This window comes from Antechinus flavipes, chromosome 2 (genome assembly GCF_016432865.1).
Source record: "Antechinus flavipes isolate AdamAnt ecotype Samford, QLD, Australia chromosome 2, AdamAnt_v2, whole genome shotgun sequence".
Lineage (NCBI taxonomy): Eukaryota > Metazoa > Chordata > Mammalia > Dasyuromorphia > Dasyuridae > Antechinus > Antechinus flavipes.
In genome coordinates this window covers 430,867,432-430,888,351 of record NC_067399.1, presented here as the reverse complement: position 1 = coordinate 430,888,351, position 20,920 = coordinate 430,867,432, and the positions used below count along the sequence as shown (strand labels likewise).

General features: G+C 35.7%; 1 protein-coding gene across 1 annotated transcript in view; it reads right to left on the bottom strand.

The window, feature by feature from the left end:
* Window positions 1-18,327, bottom strand: part of SH3TC2 (SH3 domain and tetratricopeptide repeats 2) — a 75,980-nt gene extending 57,653 nt beyond the window's left edge. The window contains 5 exon segments of the mRNA XM_051978949.1: window positions 9-152; window positions 4,247-4,352; window positions 9,549-9,673; window positions 11,533-11,640; window positions 18,192-18,327. Coding sequence (XP_051834909.1) covers window positions 9-152; window positions 4,247-4,352; window positions 9,549-9,673; window positions 11,533-11,640; window positions 18,192-18,243 — 535 coding nt within the window. The 5' untranslated portion in view covers window positions 18,244-18,327.
* Between the last annotated feature and the right edge of the window lie 2,593 nt (window positions 18,328-20,920).

Here is a 20,920-nt window from a genome sequence, read left to right as displayed (position 1 = left end):
TGACTTACCTTCCTGAAACAGGAGAGCTTGGTAGATGGCCTCCAGATGTTCTTCATTGACTGTGACATGGATCTTAGTGTCCTCCACCAATTTGCATTTAAGCCAATAATTGTGGTCAAAGAGAAGCTGCTCCAGACAGAAAGACACATGGCCTGTGGAGAGTCAACCCACAGAATGAGGTGTCAATCCAGTCTGGTCCTTAGCCAATCCCCTTTGAGGTTTCTTCTTAATGGGGTTTCTATCTGTCCCAAATTCTATCTGCCTCACTTAGAGTTTGAAATATTGGACAACGGTGAGTGAGAGAAGGAAGTCTAAAAGAGAATTCTAAACAGAACAGCAAGTCATGGTATGTTTACAGTGGGAGTACATTATTAGTGTCCTTCATTGCAAATGCTTCTCCTTTACTTCATCTTCTCTGATGTTTTATTTTAATATCTAAGGCTGACAGTTAAACAATACTTTATGGTTTAGAAAGAGCTTTAGATCTAGAGAATCAATTTAAAAACTATTAGAAGTAATCCATAACTTTAGCAAAGTTGCAGGATACAAAATAAATCCACATAAATCATTAGCATTCTTATACATCACTAACCAAATACAACAGCAAGAGGTACAAAGAGACATTCCATTTGAAATAACTATAGAAAAGATAAAATATTTGGGAATCTATGTGCCAGGTCAGGAACTATATGAACAAAACTACAAAACACTTTTCACACAAATAAAGTCAGATCTAAACAATTGGAAAATTATCAAGTGCTCTTGGATAGGTTGAGCGAATATAATAAAGATGATAATACTCCCTAAACTAATCTATTTATATGGTGCTATACCAATCAGACTTCCAAGAAACTATCTTACTGAATTAGAAAAAATAACAACGAAATTCATCTGGAAGAACAAAAGGTCAAAAATTTCAAAGGAATTAATGAAGAGAAAAGCAAATGAAGGTGGCCTTGCTGAACCAGATCTAAAACTTATATATAAAGCAGCCATCATCAAAACCATTTGGTATTGGCTAAGAAATAGACTAATTGGTCACTGGAATAGATTAGGTTCACAGAACAAAATAGTCAATGAATATAGCAATCTAGTATTTGACAAAAACCAAAGACCCCAACTTTGGGGATAAGAATTCACTATTTAACAAAAACTGCTGGAAAAACTGGAAATTAGTATGGCAGAAATTAGGCATAGATCCACACTAACACCTTATTCCAAGATAGGATAGAAATAGATTCATGATCTAGACATAAAGAATAATATTATAAACAACATTAGAAGAACATAGGATAGTTTACCTCTCATATCTGTGGAGGAAGGAATTGGTGACCAAAGAAGAACTAGAGATCATTATTGATCATAAAATAGATAATTTTGATTATATTGAGTTAAAAAGTTTTTGTATGAACAAAACTAATGCAGACAAGATTAGAAGGAAAGCAATAAGCTGGGAAAACATTTTTACACTCAAAGGTTCTGATAAAGGCCTCACTTCTAAAATATATAAAGAATTGACTCAAATTTATAAGAATTCAAGCCATTCTCTAATTGATAAATGGTTAACGGATATGAACAGACAATTTTCAGATGAAAAAATTGAAATTATTTGTAGTCACATGAAAAGCTTCTCTAAATCACTATTGATCAGAGAAATGCAAATTAAGACAATTCTGAGATACCACTGCACAGCTGTCAGATTGGCCAAGATGACAGGAAAATATAATGATGAATGTTGAAGGGAATGTGGGAAAACTGGGACACTGATACATTGTTGGTGGAACTATGAACAGATTCAACCATTCTGGAGAGGAATTTGGCCAAAGGGCTATCAAACTGTGCAAACCCGTTGATCCTGCAGTGTTTCTACTGGACTTATATCCCAAAGAGATTTTAAAGGAGGGAAAGGAACCCACATGTGCAAAAATGTTTGTGGCAGCCCTTTTAATAGTGGCAAGAAACAGGAAGCTGAGTGGATGCCCATCAATTGGAGAATGGTTGAATAAGTTATGGTATGTGAATGTTATGGGATATTATTGTTTTGTAAAAAACAACTAGCAGAATGATTTCAAAGAGGCCTGGACTTACATGAACTGATGTTGAGTGAAATGAGCAGGACCAGAAGATCATTATACACGGCAACAAGAATATCTGACAATCAATTCTGATGGACATGGCTCTCTTCAACAATGAGATGACTCAAACCAGTTATACTTGTTCAATGATGAAGAGAGCCATCTACACTCAGAGAGAAGATTGTGGGAACTGAGTGTGGACCACTATATTGCATTCTCACTCTCTGTTGTTACTTGTTTGCATTTTGTTTTCTTTCTCGGTTTTTCTTTTTCTTTCTTCTTGATTTGACTTTTCTTGCACAGCAAGATAACTGTATAAATATGCATACATATCTTGGATTTAACATATTTTAACATGTATTGGACTACCTGTCAGCTAGGGGAAGGGGTGGGGGCAAGGAGGGGAAAATTTGGAACAAAAGGTTTTGCAAGGGTCAAAAAATTACCTATGCATATGTTTTGCAAATACAAAGCTTTAATAAATAAATAAATAAAGGAAGGAAGGAAGCCCTTCCCATCTCTTACAAAAAGAAGCTTTAGAAAGACTTGCTAATTTGTTCATTGATACAACATTGAAAGGCAGGTTTCATCATCTTCATTTTACAGATTTAGAAACTGAGGGACTGTGAGATTAAATGATTTGATAATTAATAACCTACATTTATTTTGAGATGGTCAGGAGCCTCGATTGTCTATTAATGATGTGATCCTGGGCAAGTAATTTAACTTTCATCAGCTTCAGTTTCATTTGTAAAATGGGAATAATAATAGCACCTACATCCACAAAGTTGTAAAATTAAAATTGTATAATCAGTGTAAAACAGTATAAATCTCAAAGTGAAGTATAAATGTTAGCAATTGCTATTTATAGACTCTTTAAGCTTTTCAAAGTTCTTTCCTCGAAACAACTTTATAAAGGAGGCAGAGCAATATCATTTTCTCCATTTGATAGAGAATTGTCAAAGAAGTTAATTGGTTTTGTCCAATATCACAATTGTTAAGTATCAGAGAGGGAATTTGAATTCAGATTTCGGCTGGCTCCAAGTTGTGCATTATTCCCACTATATATGCTGCTATTGATTTTCCTGCTTTCATAAAGCTGGTGTTTCATGAGGCTTACAGCTGCTGTTCAAAGATCTTAGAGATAGATAGATAACCAAGTCATATGAGCATCAAATGTAAATAAAAACAAGAGCCACTAATCCATACATAAGAATCCCTGTAGGCCACAAATTGAGTTAGTTTTAGAAGGCAATATTATTTATGTTTTATTATCGTTTTTTATTTTGTTAAATTCCAACCCACACTTGGGAATGTTGTGGATTGTTTGATAAGCAGGGATGTTTACTCCAAGTCCAACCTGTCTCATTTTATAGATAAAGAAAGAAAATCTAGAAGAAGTTAAATCATTTGTTCAAGATCATACAGATAGTAAGTCAGAGGTTACCCACATTCTATGACTCCAGAACTGTTCTATATTTCCTCTAAGAAAAAGACCCAGAGAGATACAGTGATTTCCTAAATACCACAGAGGAATAAGGAATATACTTAAATAAATCCAGATCTTCTCATCCTAAAGCCAATGTACTTAGACAGTATTTAAACACAAATTTCTCCTGTGCAAACCCAACACCATTTTTAGTGCTCCATATTTCCACTTCTGGGGAATAGTGGAATTTACAGAGAAAAGAATTAAGAATAAAAAAGTAAGTTAGCCTGCTCAAGGTGACCGTCAGTAAATATACTATTTGAACTTGAATCTCCTGACTCAAATTCCAGTACATAAACTAGACTATCTGCCATTGTCTTTACATATTCTACATTTTTTCCCACTTTGGAAGCAAGCATCTCTGCACCTTTGACCACAAAATCTCCAAGCCTATAATGTTCTGTCTCTTCCCCAAATCCATTTATCTTCCATTTTAGGACCTTAAATAACACTTTCCATCCCTTGTGAATACTTTTCTCTTTTGTACTCTAACCTACCTAAGTCTTAGTTTCCTTGCCTGTAAAATAGAATATAGAATATGGAGGTATATATCATGTACACAAGAAAACTACATCATAATCCATGCACTATATACACCATAGGGATGTTGTAGGGACAGTACTCCATAAACTAAAAAGTTTTCTAAAAATTTAAGTTATTTTCTATTCAACTTTTGCCTTACCTAGATTCAGATATGTTGAGAACTTCCATATTTCCTCAATAGTCTTGAAAGTAATAATGAACTGGTCTTTATCAACTTGTATAGAGACAAGCCGCGCTGAGAGTTCCTAAAAAACAAAAAACCAAACAAACCAAACAAAATAATGGGATGATATCATATCATAATATGAATATCATATCAGAAGGTCATTGAACCCACTTGTTTTATAAAGGAAAAAAATTAAGGGCCATGAATAGAGATTTTGTACAAAGCAATGTAGATAAATTTGTTCTTCAGAAAACTTTGGCATTAGCTTCAGATTGCATGATAGGATCAAAATTCCTTATAATAAGAATAGCAACTCCCATCTATATGACAATTATGTTTCAAAACACAATCTTCACAATGATTTTATGAGATAGTATAAGCATTAGAATTTCCATTTTAAAGGGGAGAAATTTGAGTTTCAAAGAAGTCAAGTGATTTGACCAGGGTCACAGTGTTAACTTATGCACTAATTTTAGTAATCTAACACAAGTTCCCTGACCTCAGATCCACTGTTAGGTTTTATTGGTTTTTTCATTATACAAGGTGATATTTGTAATGTCCTGTGAATAGCATCAATAACAACAATTATGTTATAAAGAGATATATCATGTACATAAATAATTATAGGAAAATGATGAGAGATATCTCTTTCTCATCAATATCAAAAAACATAAAGAATAACAAAAAGGGTTGTTTTATTTTTTTCAATTAGTTTAATAGCTGCAGCGAATTAAGTTGAGGCTTAATTTAAGGGAAAACTTCCTAACAAGTAAAGTTATTCAAGGGTGGAATAAGTTGCTTTAAGAGGCAATCAGTTCCTGATCATTAGAGATTCTCAGTGGAGGCCAGATAATTACCTGAGAGTGATTGTATAGCAGGGATTCTTTATAAGGTTGGACTCTATGGGTGTTGAGGTTGCTTTGAACTCTGGAATTCTGTCACCTAAAAAAATAATTTTAACTAATCTCCATCATCAGCTCCTATGAATTATATTCTAGGGTCCTAGAAGAATTATAGAATGTGACTCCCGGGACACTGTCAATGATTTTTGAAAGATCATAGAAAATGGACAAAATTCTAGGGAAAAGTAAATGACTTGATTTTTTTTTAAATTGTAGAAGTGGGATCTATAGACTATATTCTAAAAAGAAACTGACTTTTTTTCCTTGGCAAAATTCTAAAAAGTGTTATTACAGCAACAAGATTATATGATGATCAATTCTGATATATGTGGCTCTTTTCAACAATGAGGTGATTCAAGCCAATTCCAAGAAATGTGATGAAGAGAATCATCTACATCCAGAAAGAGAACTATGGAAACTGAATATGGACCACAACATAATTTTTTCATCTTTTTTTGTTGTTGTTTGCTTGTTTTTTTTTTTCATTTTGTCCCTTTTTGATTTGATTTTTCTTGTGCAACATAATAAATGTGGAAATATGTACAGAAGAATTGTACATGTTTAACATATTGCTTGCTGTCTAGGGGAGGAGATGGGAGAAGGGAAGAAGTAAAATTTGGAACACAAGATTTTGCAAGGGTAAATACTGAAAACTATCTGTGCATGTATTTTGAAAATATAAAAAGGAAAAACAAAGAAAGAAAGTGTTGTTAAAGAGCTGGTCCCTGAACATCTAGAAAATAAATGATACAAATCTAGAAAAAATCAGGTAGTTTCATTAAGGACAAATCATGCCCTATCCCATTACAAAAGCAGCAGCAGCAGCAGCAGCAGCAGCAGCAAGAGAAGAAGAAGAAGAAGAAGAAGAAGAAGAAGAAGAAGAAGAAGAAGAAGAAGAAGAAGAAGAAGAAGAAGAAGAAGAAGAAGAAGAAGAAGAAGAAGAAGAAGAAGAAGAAGAAGAAGAAGAAGAAGAAGAAGAAGAAGAAGAAGAAAGAAAGAAAGAAAGAAAAAAGATTTACTAGATAAGTAGATACATCAAGCCAATATAATAGATAATAGTTACATAGATTTTGACAAAGTACTTATCCTCCTTATGGACAAGATGTCAATATGTGGCTCTGACGATATTATAGGTGTGTGACACAAAATTAGAAGGGACAATTTACATATTAAATGACAAGATTAGAATCCAAGCAGACCTCAATAGGCCAGGGCAGAGGTATCAAACCCATCACCCATGGCTTGCCTGCTGCCCAAATATGAATCAAGTTGAAATATAACTGGGAAATATTTAGAAAAAATAAATAAAATACAATAAAACATACTTAGTTTCACATTTTAAAAATAAGATAAAATTCTGCCTGTAGAGATTCTTATGTACAGTTTAGTGGCCCCCATTTCTATCTAAGTTGGACACCACTGTACTGGAGAAGACTGAATCTAATAAGATTAAATGTAATATAAACAAAGGTAAAGTTTTACACTTTGGGCTCAAAAAATCAATTTTACAAGTACAAAATGAGGAAAGTGTAGCTAAAGAAGAGCTCTTAGGGATTTTAGTAGATTAAAAGAAAAATATGAATCAATGATGCAACATAAAAGCCAAACAAATCTAACATTAAAAGAAGCATAGTGTGCAGGAGACAGAAATAATAATTCCAATGAATTCTTCCCTAATTAGACCACATCTATAGAATCATCTTCCTTAATTAGACCACATCTACAGAATCATCACCTTTTAAGAAAGACATAGTAAATAAGCTGGACAAGACTTAGAGGAGGACAACTAGGACCATGAGGAGTTGACTGCAAGATCATAGCATAGAATCAGATGAAATTAAAAACCTATGATCCCATGATGTTTAGTCAGGAAGGACAAGATTGCTTAGAGGTAACGAGAGCTGTCTTCAAGCAGCTGAAGTAAGCTGTTGTGTGGAAGAGATATTCCACTTATCCTAAGTGACCCCCAAATACAGAAGTAGGAGCAATTTATATACATTGCAGAGAGGTAGATATTTTTGCTCCATATAAGAAAAACTTCCAAAAAATTAAAACCTTTCAAAGTAGGATTAATTATCTAGAGACATGCGGGATTTCCTAAGACCAAGATATTTCCAATAGCATTTTAACATTTACTTGTCAGAGTTGTTATGAGGTAGCTATACAGTGAAGTAGATAGAATGTTGGACTTGGAGTCAGAAGAACTAAGTTCAAATCCTGTCTCAGACATGTATTAGCAGTATGACTCTGAATAAGTCACTTCACTTCTCTCTGTTTCAGCTTCTTTATTTGTAAAATGGGGGTTTTAATAGTATTTACCTTTTAAGGTTGTGAAGATCAAATGAAATAATATATGAAAAAAACTTTGAAAACCTGATTAAAGCAACATGTATATATTATTGTTGTTGTAAAGGGCCATCTTGAGCTGGCATGAATTAAATTAGAAAACTTCTGAAGTTCTATTCTACTCTAAATTTCTATGATTAAGAATTAAAATGATATAGTACAGAGAGCATTAGACTTGGTTTCAAATGTTATCTTAGACATTTGTTAGCTGTGCAACTTTAACAAAGCTATTAAGCTACTACATCTGTAAAATGAGAGATTTGGACTAAATGTCCTCCGAGGTACCTTCTGATTCTAAAACTAGGATCTTGTGATTCTGTGATAAAGAATTACTTTCTAAACTCTGATCCATGAGCTCAGAATTTAACTACATTATCTTCTGACTCCTCCTATAATTAAATGTTGAAATTTTCTTCTTTAAATTCACCTTGATAACTGTATTTCTTCTTAGATTTCAAAATCATACTGTTTTTGTCATTAAAGAACTAAATTCAATTGACTTGACAGCTAGCTTAATGGCTAGAGCATGAGGTTTGGAGTCAGGAAAATATGAAATCAAATCTGGCTATGTGTCCCTGAGCAATCACTTAAGCCTATTTGCCTCGATTTCCTCATATATAAAACAAACTGAAGAAGGAAATGGCAAACCAATCCAGTTTCTTTGCCAAGAAAACCCCAAATTGGGTCATGGAGAATTGGACACAACTGAAAAATTACTGAACAATGACAATGTTCAGATTCCTTTATCTGGGCACTCAAGATTCACAGAGCAATACCACACATAGCTCAAATCATTCTCTTTCATACACATTATGCTCTAATCAAACCGGGTGAGTCTTTCTTAATACTTTGTATTCACATACCTCCTTGCCTTGATTAATCTGTTCACTATAGCCAGAACCTTTTCTCTCCCCAATTTTTTTCTACTGAAAACATTCTGCCCATACATTTTAAAAATCATTTGAAAAGTTTTTATTCCATAGATATTTTCCAACATAACTTCCCTTGTCACAAAGAAACACTTCATTAAAATGGCACAACAACTATGCCTGGTATAAGGACAACATGAAGTATTCACGGTTCCTTACCTCTTTATAAGATAGGAAGAAAATTTCTGTGGTTTCATGATACCTTTTAAATATGTAAGGAAACATTCTACAACTTTCCAGAGCAAACCAGTGTCTTTTTATTCACTTATTAATTCTGTTTACCTTAATTCCAAGTCAAAGACATCTGTGGTTATGCTCTTTTTTTCTTTCTTTTTTTTGGCAAGGAAATTCAGGTTAAATTACTTGCCCAGGGTCACACAGCTAGTAAATATTAAGTGTCTTAGACTAAATTTTAACTCAAATCCTCTTAACTCCACAGTCAGCATCTATCCACTGCACTATATAGCTGCACCTATACTATGTGTTTTATCTATCATTGTTTTCACTTTACTGAACAATCTTTTATTTTACAAAATTTTACATATTTAGAGACTTTTACTCTCATCTTTTCCCCTTATATTTTTCTTAAACTTAACATCATTAAAGTTTTTTATATACTGCTGTCTCTTCCCTTCTTGTAATTAACAACAGTTATGCAAAACAAAAGAACACTTTGATAGCGTGTGCTTCATTCCATATCTGTAGTCTACCAATTTTCTATCAAGTGCAAGGACTACCTCTGTTTTAAAATTCAACCAAAAACTCTTCCAGGATACCTTCCCTCATATCCCCCATTAATATGGACCTTCCCTATCATTTTTCATGGGATTCTGTTTTGTAATTTTCTGATATAATTAGCATTCACCATACTAATGACAGTTTTTTTTACATCTTTTTCCTTACTAAAATACAAGGTTCATGAAGGTTAGGACTGTGCTTTATTGAAATTTTATATCTTCACCAATCCCTTGCACAATGCAGTGCTTTTATCTGGTGCTTAATTCATGTTGGATACATTCATGTCAAATCACACCATCATGGCCATGAAGAGTAGTTTGGAACTTCCCCATCTCCTTCCCCACAGGGGTGGAGTCTCACCTTAAACAATGCGTTGACTTCTTTATCATTCTCCATGGCCCACAACCTTTTTCTTGCAGCCTCTTGCAGTTGTTCATTGATTCCCCGCCCAGAGAGGCTATACACAGAGAAAGAGAGGGGGATCTCTGAAAGGAAATAGACATCATAGGAATGTGGAATGTGGAAATCAAGGGGGTTGAATTGGGAATAACTATCTTGGCTTCCCAAATATGGAGACATAACCAGAATATTTTGAAGAGCCTATCTCATTCAATATGTTCATTTTGGGGAAAAAAAGGAAACTGAGGCTCAAAGGGAGAAAGCAATGATTTTCCTAAGATCATTCAGAAAATAAATGGCAAGTTGGGAAGTAAATTCAGATCTTCTGATCAGGAAGAAAAGATGCCATTCAACAAGGAAATAGATTCTAGGTTAAGATCTCCAGCCCCACAATTTTTGGTATGTTGTTATCCTAACAAAAATATTCTTGTTGAAATTGCAAGAGTACAGGTATGGGACTCAGGGGACCTTTGTTCTAGCTTTGAGTCTGTCATTGACTAGCTGTGCGATTTATACAAGTCATTTCATTTCTCTAAGCCTCAATTACCTCATCCATTAATAGCGGGTTTGGCATATATAATGTCTAAGATCTCTTCCAGATCAGATATTTTATGATATTAAAGTTTTTTTGAGAAGCTATTATTTGTCCAGCAATGTGCCAAATACTGAAGTTGGATTTCAGAGAAATATAACAGCTTCTCTAAAGGAATTTAGAGTCTAATTGAGCAGATAAGACATGTACATATATAAGTCTTCCTCAGCTAAAATGATCAATTAATAAAATAATGACAAGACCTCTGTCCCTCGGTTTAATTTTTAGCTCTGATATTCATTAACTACATGAGTTTGGGTAAGTATCTTTTTCTCTCTGGTACTGTTTCTTCATTTATAAAATGAGACAATTGGATTAGATTATCTCCAAGGTACTTTCCAGATCATAGTGCCTAAGAAACACATGATACACATAGACAGGGGCAGGGAACGAAAAGCAGAATGGAAAAAGAGAGCATTCTAAAGGCAAAGGAAACATTGTGAGTAAAGACATTGAGGTCTGAATCCATAAGGTATGATCAAATGATGTTTCATTTATTTTAGCTGGATCAAGATTAGTTTCAAAACATGAAAGCAGAGAATTTTGAGACAAAGCTAAAAGATATATTTCAATCAGGTACACCTAGTTCTATATATACAAAAATATTTATGGCAACTCTTTTTATGAGAAAAGAATTCCCTCAAACAAGAAGCTAAGGGGATGTTCATAAATTGGACAAATTCTGGTATATAAATGCAATAGGCAACTATTGTGCTGTAAGAAATAAAAGATAAATAGTTTCAACAAGACATGGAAACACTTATATGAATTAATGTGAAGTAAAGAAAGCAGAAGAACAATTTTTACTATACCATCAATAATGGAAAAAATAAATTTTGAAAGGTTTAAGAATTCTGATCAACCAAATGATCAGCTATGATTATAGAGGACTGAAAAAGAATACTACCCATCTCAAGACCGAGAGATAATGAACTAATATTCAGAATAAGAAATGCAATTTTGGATATTACAAGTATGGGAATTTCCTTCCCTTGCCTTCCCTTCCTCATTCTGTCCCTTTATTCTTCCCTTATTTTCCCTTACTCCTTCTCTCTCTACTTCCCCCTTTTCTCCTCCCCCTCTCTGTCTCTGTCTCTGTCTGTTTTCTCCCCAAGCCACATATGTGTATGTGTGTGTATGTGCGTACATGTGCATGTGTGTATGTGTGTGTATGTGTATAAAGGGGTATTGAATTGAGGGGTATATTAGGAAGATGCCGATGGCAGTGTATACAAGGAGGGAGGGTTAAAAGGGGTAAGATTGAATATGGAAGGAATGTTGCAATAGGCTGGGTAGAAGATGAAAAAAAGGAGATCCCTTTCAATTTTCCTCCCACTCCAGGTATTCGGATACCTGATGTCAGAGACTGTGACTGGAGACATTTTCCCTTGCTTTTTGTTGGTATTGCTGACTGTCTGAGTCCATTGGATGGAGTTTGTGCATTAGAAGGAGCCTCTTTACCTGAAGGAAACAAAAGAAAAATTAAGGCTCAGAGTAAGCAATTCCTAGGTTAACATCATATATTTAAAGTGGAAGACTCTTAGAGGCAACAGAATCCAACCCATTCATTTTATAGATGAGGAAACTGAAGTTGAAAGAGATTAAATGACTAATTTAGAGTCACACAGTCTGAAGCAGGATTTGAACTGAGTTTTTCTGCCAATAAGCCCAACAAGTGGGGCAGAAGGAGCAGTTTGTTAGCCAGTAGTGTGCCCAGACAATTATTCCTTAGAATTGGTCAGATGGGGAAAGTACTAAAAGGTACTCACTAAATGCTAGACCTTCCAGAATTGGAGAATACCTTAGAAAATAATACATCAGAGCTGTGAAGGATATTAGAATGTTAGATTCTGTAAAGAATTTAATAGAATATTTGAACTAGAAGCAACCTTAGAACATAACATTTAATAACAAAAAGGACTTGTAGAAAGTTGTCACAGAATATTGAAAGCCAGAGCTAGAAGGAAATCTAAAACACAAACCCTAGAATATAAAATAAAAAATTAGAACTAGAAGAAATCTGAGAACATGGAATATTAGAAATGGCGGTGCCTTGGAATATTGAATGACCTAAAAAAAGGACCCTTAGAACATAAAATATAAAATTTCAGAGCTGAAAAGGAACTTAGAACATAGCTCATTAGAACTAGTATAAGCTTTCTCAAAGAGATATTAAAGGAAGGAAAGGGACCTGTATGTGCCAAAATGTTTGTGGCAGCCCTTTTTGTAGTGGCTAGAAACTGGAAATTGAATGGATGCCCATCAGTTGGAATATGGCTGAATAAGTTGTGGTATATGAAGATTATGGAATATTATTGTTCTGTAAGATGTGACCAGCAGGATGATTTCAGAAAGGCCTGGAGAGACTTACATGAATTGAAGCTGAGTGAAATGAGCAGAACCAGGAGATCATTATGCACTTCAACAACAATACTGTATGAGGATGTATTCTGATGGTAGTGGATATCTTCGACAATAAGAAGATGCTTTTCAGTTCCAATTGTTCAATGATGGACAGAATCAGAATCAGCTACACCCAGAGAAGGAACTTTGAGAAATGAATGTGGACTACTTGCATTTTTGTTTTTCTTCCCAGGTTATTTTTATTCTCCTGAATCCGATTTTTCTTGTGCAGCAATAGAATTTTATGGATCTATGAACATATATTGTGTTTGGGATATACTTTAACATGTTTGGCATGTGTGGGACTTCCTGCCATCTAGGGGAGGGGATGGAAGGAGGGAATGGAAGCATTGGAACAGAGGTGAATGCAGGAACAGGGGACAATGTTGAAAAATTACCCATGCATATGTTCTGTCAATAAAAAGCTATTAAAAAAAAACTAGTATAAGCCTTACAACATAGTTGTCAGAGACCTGGAAGAGACCTTAAAATATGGAATATAATGTATGAATCAAGCAAAAATGTGAAATGCTTCTATTTGTCCTCATGTAGTTGATCTGTCAGTCCTGACCCTAAAGCTCTGTATAAACCAGACACAATATGATGAAGAGTTCTTTAAGGAAAACCTAGGTAGCTGGGACATGAATGGGAATCTGTGTGGTAAATGGAAAAGAATTAGAATTTAAGATCCTGGATCTATGTTCTAGCTCTCTCATTTATTAGCCCTTTCCTTAGACCCAATCAATACATCTATACAATGAGGATAATAATCCTTACTTTATCTACCATAATTGTTTCCTGTGAAGTCCAGTGAGAAAATGAATGAAATGAATTTTGGAAAATCTAAAAGCTGGATATAAGCTTGAGTTTGTAGTAGTCATCATAGTAGTAGTTATATTCATAGTCATAGTAGTAGTAGTAGTTTATGATGATAAGAAAGAATTGCTGTTGCTTGATAATTTTAGTCATGGCAGATTCTTCATGAGCCCATTTAGGGTTTTTTTTAGTAAAGATACTAGAATGGTTTGCCATTTCCTTCTCTTGTTTATTTTACTATGAGCAAAGTGAGATAAACAAGGTTCAATGACTTGCCTAGGGCCACACAGCTAGTATATATCTGAAGTTGTATTTAAATTCAGGAAGATGCATCTTCCTGCTTCCAAGCCCAATGTTCTATCTACTGTGTCACCTAGCTACCTAACTTGGCAAAGAAAGAATAAAAGTTGATTACTAGTTGATTTAAAAAAAAATGAGGGGTGACATAGTATCCCACAATAACCTCTCTGTTGGATCGAAATTATCCTAGATTACCATAAACTAACATCCTTGGAGTAAAACAAAAAGTCTCAGGTTAATTAAAACTATTGAAGAAGGAATTTCAAAGAAGATGCCCTGAGAGGAGATAGAAAATATAGATTTGTGGCTCCAAGAAGACAATTCTAGAATCTTTATTAATTTTGTGAAAACAGCTCTATCAGGGCACATTCTGGGTAAAAAAGTAGAAACCCCAGCAGATACAAGAAACTGGAGGAATTGCAAAAAATAAGTGATTTGAACTTTTCTAACTAAGAAAATAACCAAGGAGAAAGTCATTTATTGTGATCTAGATGCTCTGTGTGCCAAAAATCAACCTTTTTGTATCAAGCAAATATACAAAAAGCTCATGGCGCCAACTAAAAACATTTTGCTGATGCTTTTAGGAAGGTTTTTCTATCCTATGTTCAATCTAAATTTTATGAACTAAAAACTTCATTTTCCTCGTTAGCAGAAAAAAAAGATCTTCCCACAAATCATAAACAACTACTTAGAAACAAACCACTATCACTGGGACAAAGATTACAGAAGATTCATCCAAAAAGAAATTGCACAAGTGTTCAGGACCCTGTAGTGTCACGGAAGTCATTTTTGACTCAAAGATGTCTGTGTGTGTGTGTGTGTGTGTGTGTGTGTGTGTGTGTGTGAGAGAGAGAGAGAGAGAGAGAGAGAGAGAGAGAGAGGAAGAAGAAGAAGAAAGTAGCTAAGCCATGATCATGTACACATTCCTTTTTGATGTTTTTAATTTGTCACATTACTTGTCTTTTTTTTTTAGTCATTTTCAGAAGTGTCATTCTATGATGAATAGACAGTGACCAGAAAAGGTATGGGTTTTATATTTCTTTAAATTTATATTAATATCATTAGAATTTCTAGATAGAAGAAACACATAAAATGTTTCTATGAAAGAGTTGGGATCAACCCTTCCATATTATAGATGAAAAAATCAAGGTCTTGAGAGAGAAAAATCATATTACTGAAAAAAAATGTAATAAGACATGGGGAAAAGCTTTTACTAGCTATGTAACCAGCCTCAGTTGCCTCATATGTAAATTGAGAATAAGAATCCTTGCCCTGCTACCTTCTGGGATTGTTGTGGAGAATGAACTTTGTAAAATTAATTGCTACAAAGTAATGCAATAAATTAATTGCTAAAAACAATTTTAAAAATCATTGGTGATTTTGGAGAGAGTAGTTTCTCTTAAGTAATAAGGTCAACAGCTAAATGCAAAGGACTGAGATGAGTAGTAGAAGAAGGAAATGGAAGCAAGTGGGTAGACATTTTTTTTTCTCATTGTTTGGCATTAAATAGGAAGAGTTATAAGATGCTAATAATCTCAAAGATTAGGAAAGATTGCAGAAACTCACAGTATTTCTTCTCTAAGCATCACATTCAGCTTCACTTGCAGAGTGGGCAAGGATAGCAGAGGGGTGGTCATAGATTCAATAAATATTTTATTAATTTCTCATGGTATACAAGGCACCATGATGGACCCATAGATGTTCCAACTAGAAAAAGTCATAGAGAAAAGGAGAAAGAAGAGTTGGACTATCCTATGAAATGTGGAGCAAAATACAGCCTCTGTGTCTGATCCCTCATCTATCCTATGAACACAATAATACTTTTCTATCTCCCTCCAAGAGTTTATTGAATTGGCTCCTATCCTTCTATAGCATGTGAGTGTTACAAAGTAACTTATATAATATTATTGTATGTGGGAAATTGGCAGAAACATTGTTTAGTAGAATAAACACTTGGATTCAGATCCTAGCTCTATTAATCTCAAGCAAATAAACCTCTCTGACCCACAGTTTCCTCATCTGTCAAATTAAGGTTTGGATAAAATGGTCTCATTTCTTTTAGCTTTGGATCTATAATCTCCCAAGATCTTGACAAAAACAACCAGAGGGAAGGAAGGAAGTATATAAGTGACTTTCTTAGTGTTGCACAGTGAGTTAATGACAAAGGCAAATAGGTCTTGAACTCACATCTCTGGACTGATTTTTTCAAATGCAAAATACACATCAGCTATGTTCCAGAGACAGCAGGATCTTGCTCCAGATAGAAGGTAGCTGTCAGATAATAGGCAAGGTTGGTAGGGGATCAAATGACATAATATGCATAAAAGATTTTACAAATTTTAAAGAAATAGATCAATGTTAACCATCACTATTGCTGGAGAAGCTATGTGGTACAGTGAATGAAGTGATAGGGGCAAGAAGATTCCTCTTCCTGAGGGCAAATCTAGCCTCATGCACTAGCTATGTGACCCTTACCAAGTCACTTAACCCTGTTTGCTTCAGTTTCCTCATCTGAAAATGAAAAGGAGAAAGAAACAGCAAACTTTGCTGAGAAATCCCCAAATGGGGTCATAAAGAGTTAGATATAACTAATTTAAAAAAATCTTATTACTATCATTAGGGATAGGGACTGGATTTGTAATTTCATTAGTATAGGGAGGTCTCAGGAGAGGAAATGCCTTCTTATTTGGTGAAGGTTTGCAACTTACAGTCCTAGGCAGCATCCCAGAACATTGAGAAGTTAAATGTCTTACACAGGGTCACAAAGCCAGGACCTGAATCCAAGTCTTCCTGCTTCAAGATTAGTTCTCCTTCCACAATATCACACTATCTCTTGTCATTATCATTATTATATAAGTAAGTCAGCTTTACCTCTTATCCCAACAGGGGTCACACTCTGGGCTCCAGGTATCTAACTCCATAGAAATTCAACGTAACTTGTTCCATACTTTTACCTAAAATCAGCCTAATAATACTTGTCCCTTCCATGGTTACAACTCTGAGGCTAAGTGAAGCCTGTGGGTGGGGATGAGGATAGCTGATTGGGTATGAGAGTGGGGCAGGACAAGCAATGGGGTTAGTAGTAGATCTAGTTCTAAAGCAAGACACTTCACTGCTGCAAGTCTCAGTCTCTTCAGCTGTACAATGAAACTGATAACACTTAGACTATGTAAATAAATTGTAAAGGTCTTTTAAAAGGTGATCTCCACGTGTAATCTATGTTAAATTGCTTGCCTTCTCAATAAGGGGGGGAGGGGAGAGAAAAAACTTGAAGCTCAAAATTAAAAAAAAAATACTAAAAATTGTATTTACATGTAATTGGGGAAAAATAAAACTAAACTAAAAAATTAAAAGATCATCTTGTTGCCTATTTATCTAGTGACTTCCATTTACATGACATGCTACAGTTTACAAAGTGCTTTCACATATATTATGCTACTGATTAATACTATCATTGCTAAGAAAGGCAGAGCAAAGATTATTCTTATTTTATATGGATTGGAAGAAAGAGAATAACCACTTATATAACAGCTACTATGTGCCAGGCATTGCAGTAAGTGTTTTACGAATATTATCTCATTAAATCCTCACAACAATCATGTGCTGTTATTATCCCCATTTTACAGATGAGGAAACTGAAACAAACAGGTTAAACCACTTGGCCAGGATCACACAAGTAGTAAGTATATCTGACGCAGGATTTGAACTCAGGTCTTCTTGAATCTGAGTCCAACCACCCACGATGCCATCTAATGTCTAAAGATGGAAACCTGAGTTCAGAGAATGAAAATGACTATCTATAGATCTCCAAGTCATTAGCTGAGGCAGGATATGAAGCCAGATTTATTGACTACAAGTGAACAGATCATGATTAGAACAATTAGGAACCCTTCTTATTTTGTTGTACCCCATCATTTTTTTCTGATGAGGAGTATAAGACTTAGATTAGGAAGGCCAGAGAGATCAGCCAGCAGCATCAAGTTGGTAGCTGAAACTGTACTTGAACCCGAGCTCCTGAGTCTAAGTCCAGCACCAGATTCTCAGCACTTGGGGCCTCTCTCCCATCTTGTTTAATTCCCCCAGAACTTTTGGGAGAAGGGAAGTCCTCATCACACTTAGAGAATGCCAGTAGGAGCCTCCCAAAGAAACTCTGAATTTCCCAGCTTTCACGGTGGTGGAAAGACCACTAGATAGCGAAATGAGACAGGCCTTGCTTTTAATCCCAGTTCTGCCATAAAGTAACTGTAATTTTAGGCAAGTTATTTTACCACTCTGGACCTTGATTTCCTTATTTGTAAAAGATTTGAGGTCTCGAATCTATGATCTTTAAGGTCACTTCTAGTCCTAAAAACGACAAGCTTATGAATTGTTTCTTTGTGGTTGAGAATCCACATGTGGCCTAGTTCCATAGGTCTCTGACCTCTCTGAGACATACAGCACAATAAGCCAAGCAGGACCCAAACCCTGGGCAGGAGAAATGAGAAAAAACTCACCTGGGCCCGGACATACGTTCCTCTGCCGGGGAATACCGAAACAGCAGCCCATGTGTCCACCATCATCCGGGAGCCAGGCTCGGGGCCCCAGGGAACACACGTCAGGGCAGTCCTGGAGGAGGATGGAGAGGGGGGAGCCTTCCTAGCCTGCCTCCTCCTCCCAGGCACCAGGGAGCCTCTGGTCTGCTCAATGCACAATGCAGCCTTTGATTGTCCGGCCTACAGCTGGGAGGAGGCTACAGGGAAGGGCGGGAGGGACCAGGCCGGCAATCCCAGGGCAGCCCCACAGCAACTGCACCATCGGCCAGTTGACTTTAGAAGGAACTTTCTGGCCTATCAGGATATGGGACATTCTTCACATTCTGAGATGGGAGAAAGCATATTTGCTGCATGTGGGAGCAGCCTGAGTGGGAGTCTCAGGGAGAGATTCTTGCTTTCTTGCTACTGTTTTTCCTCCTACTCTACCGTCCTAAATTAAGTGGTGTTGTTTTTTAGTTTTGTTTGATTTTAAGGAAAGTTTTACAGTTCCCTGGAAAGAGATCCTAAATCCTAATCTCTTGTTATCTAATCTGTACTCTGACAACAGGCTCAACATGTTGTGGGGGAGAGAGAAAAGAATCTTTGGGCACAACTCTATTCCCCACCTTGGACCAAAGCAGCTAAAATACCTGATTATATTCCTTCCTCAAGTCACAGAAATAAGCATATTGGGACTTTAAGGAAACTTAAAATTAAAACTGACATTATAAAGTCCTTTAAAGTGTATAAAATACTCTGCATATATTATTTCATTTGATCCTTTTAGCAATCTTGTGAGACAAAGACTACTGGCATCATTAACTCCTTTTTACAAATGAGGAAACTGAGTAAAAGACTAATTGATTTGTCCTTGGTCATGTAGCTGGGAAATACCAGAGGAATGATTTGATTGTAGTGATCTCTTAATTCCAGGCCATTTTCACCATACCATGTTTGTTATATCTTATCTGCTCCGATATCTTGGAATATAGATCATAGAATGTCAAGGCTAAAAATGTACTTAGAACTGATAGGTCAGAATTCCTAATTTTATATGGAAAGAAACCAAGGGCCAGCCCAAAGTCAAACAGTTAATGACTGATTAATTCTTTCACCTAACATAAGTATATGTCTTAAGATACTTTTGAAAGGGATCAAGGAAGTTTTCTTAAGGATAGCATTTAAGCTGATGGATAGGGTTTTCAGAGGTGAGGGGTTAGAGGGTTAGGGGAACATATTGTGCGGTAAAACAATCTTGTAAAAGAAGGAGCTTTGCAAAAGGGTAGAAGTAGGGAATATACAGCATGATGTAGGAAGAATGACTTCTCTAGTTAGTCTGTGGCTGTGATACTGTGCATTAAGTAAATAGCTTCTCTGATACTAAGATTCCAATCTAGGGCTCTATCTACCTGCCTCTTCCTAATCATGAAAGAAAGCTTCTTGAGGGTAATAAATAGATTTTTTTTTTAACCTTTGCATTCCCAGTGCCTGCTGCAGAGCTTGACACATATAAAGTATTTAGTTTCTATTTGTTGAATTAGATTCAATTAAACAGCTTCCATTTGTTTGGTTTTTTGTAACTTTTCAGACTTTTTTATCTATTATCTCATTTGAGATTCACAGAAACAAAATTTGCCAGACACTTATTTAACAAATATTTTCTTTAAATCCCCATAACAAGGCTGAGAGGAAGAAGCTATTAATTATCATCTCTGTTTTAGAGTTGAGGAAACTGAGGCAGGTGGAGGTTAAGTGCCTCATGTCACACAGCTAGTCAGTAAGTGAGACAGAATTTGAACATGGTCTTCCTGTCTCCTGGCCCAGCATTCTCTCCACTGGGCCACCTAGCCAACAGCCTCTAGGAATATAAGCAATGAGTTGTCTCTATTTTATAGAGGAGGAAAATGAATCTTTCCTGGTGCTGTAAGCTGGCCAAGCAAACTGAAGGTATAGCACAGTAAACTTGTGGCCTTGAGCAGTGGTTCATTCCAAAGCTTTGCCTGCAGTGACTTTCACTCATGTGAAAACACAAGCTTGCCAAAGACAGCAGAGCCAAATTCGGTCCCAGCCAGGAAAGGGAAGGGCAGGGCACTTACCAGAGCAGGGGTCATAAAGGCTGCCTGCGCTGACCTCACCCAGAGGCTCTCCCCACCTTTTCCAAAACATCATTTCCCCACAGCTTGGCTCCCACAGCAAAACAGGAGCCATGTGCTTCCTACCTGAGGAAATCATGGAAACAGACTATTAGAATCACAGGGATCTCTGAAGCACAGATCTGAGAGGAAGCAGGATCCTTTGAGATCATGTCATCTTGGAGTTCTTCATTTTTGATGCATCCTGAACCTCTCTATCTGCTGAAACCTAGGAACTCCTTTTCAAAATAATCTTTTTATTTGTATAAAAGAAAATACACAGGATTACCAAGGAAACAAATTATGTTGAAATATAGGTAATAAAAAGAGGTTTTAGTGGGGGGTTTTAAGTTCATAGATCCTAAGTGAAGAATCCCTGATTCTAGTCCAATTTGTTCATTTGACAGAGGAAACTTGAGCAGAGAGGGAAAGACCCTCTCAAGGTCACATAATTAGTGAACATATTTGGATTTTCCACACAAACTTGGCTCCTTGCCACTCCTCTCCCTCAATCAGGTGGTTGATTTTGCAATTATTATGTTTTCAGTGTGGCTGTTTAGAAAGGCATTTTTTTATACA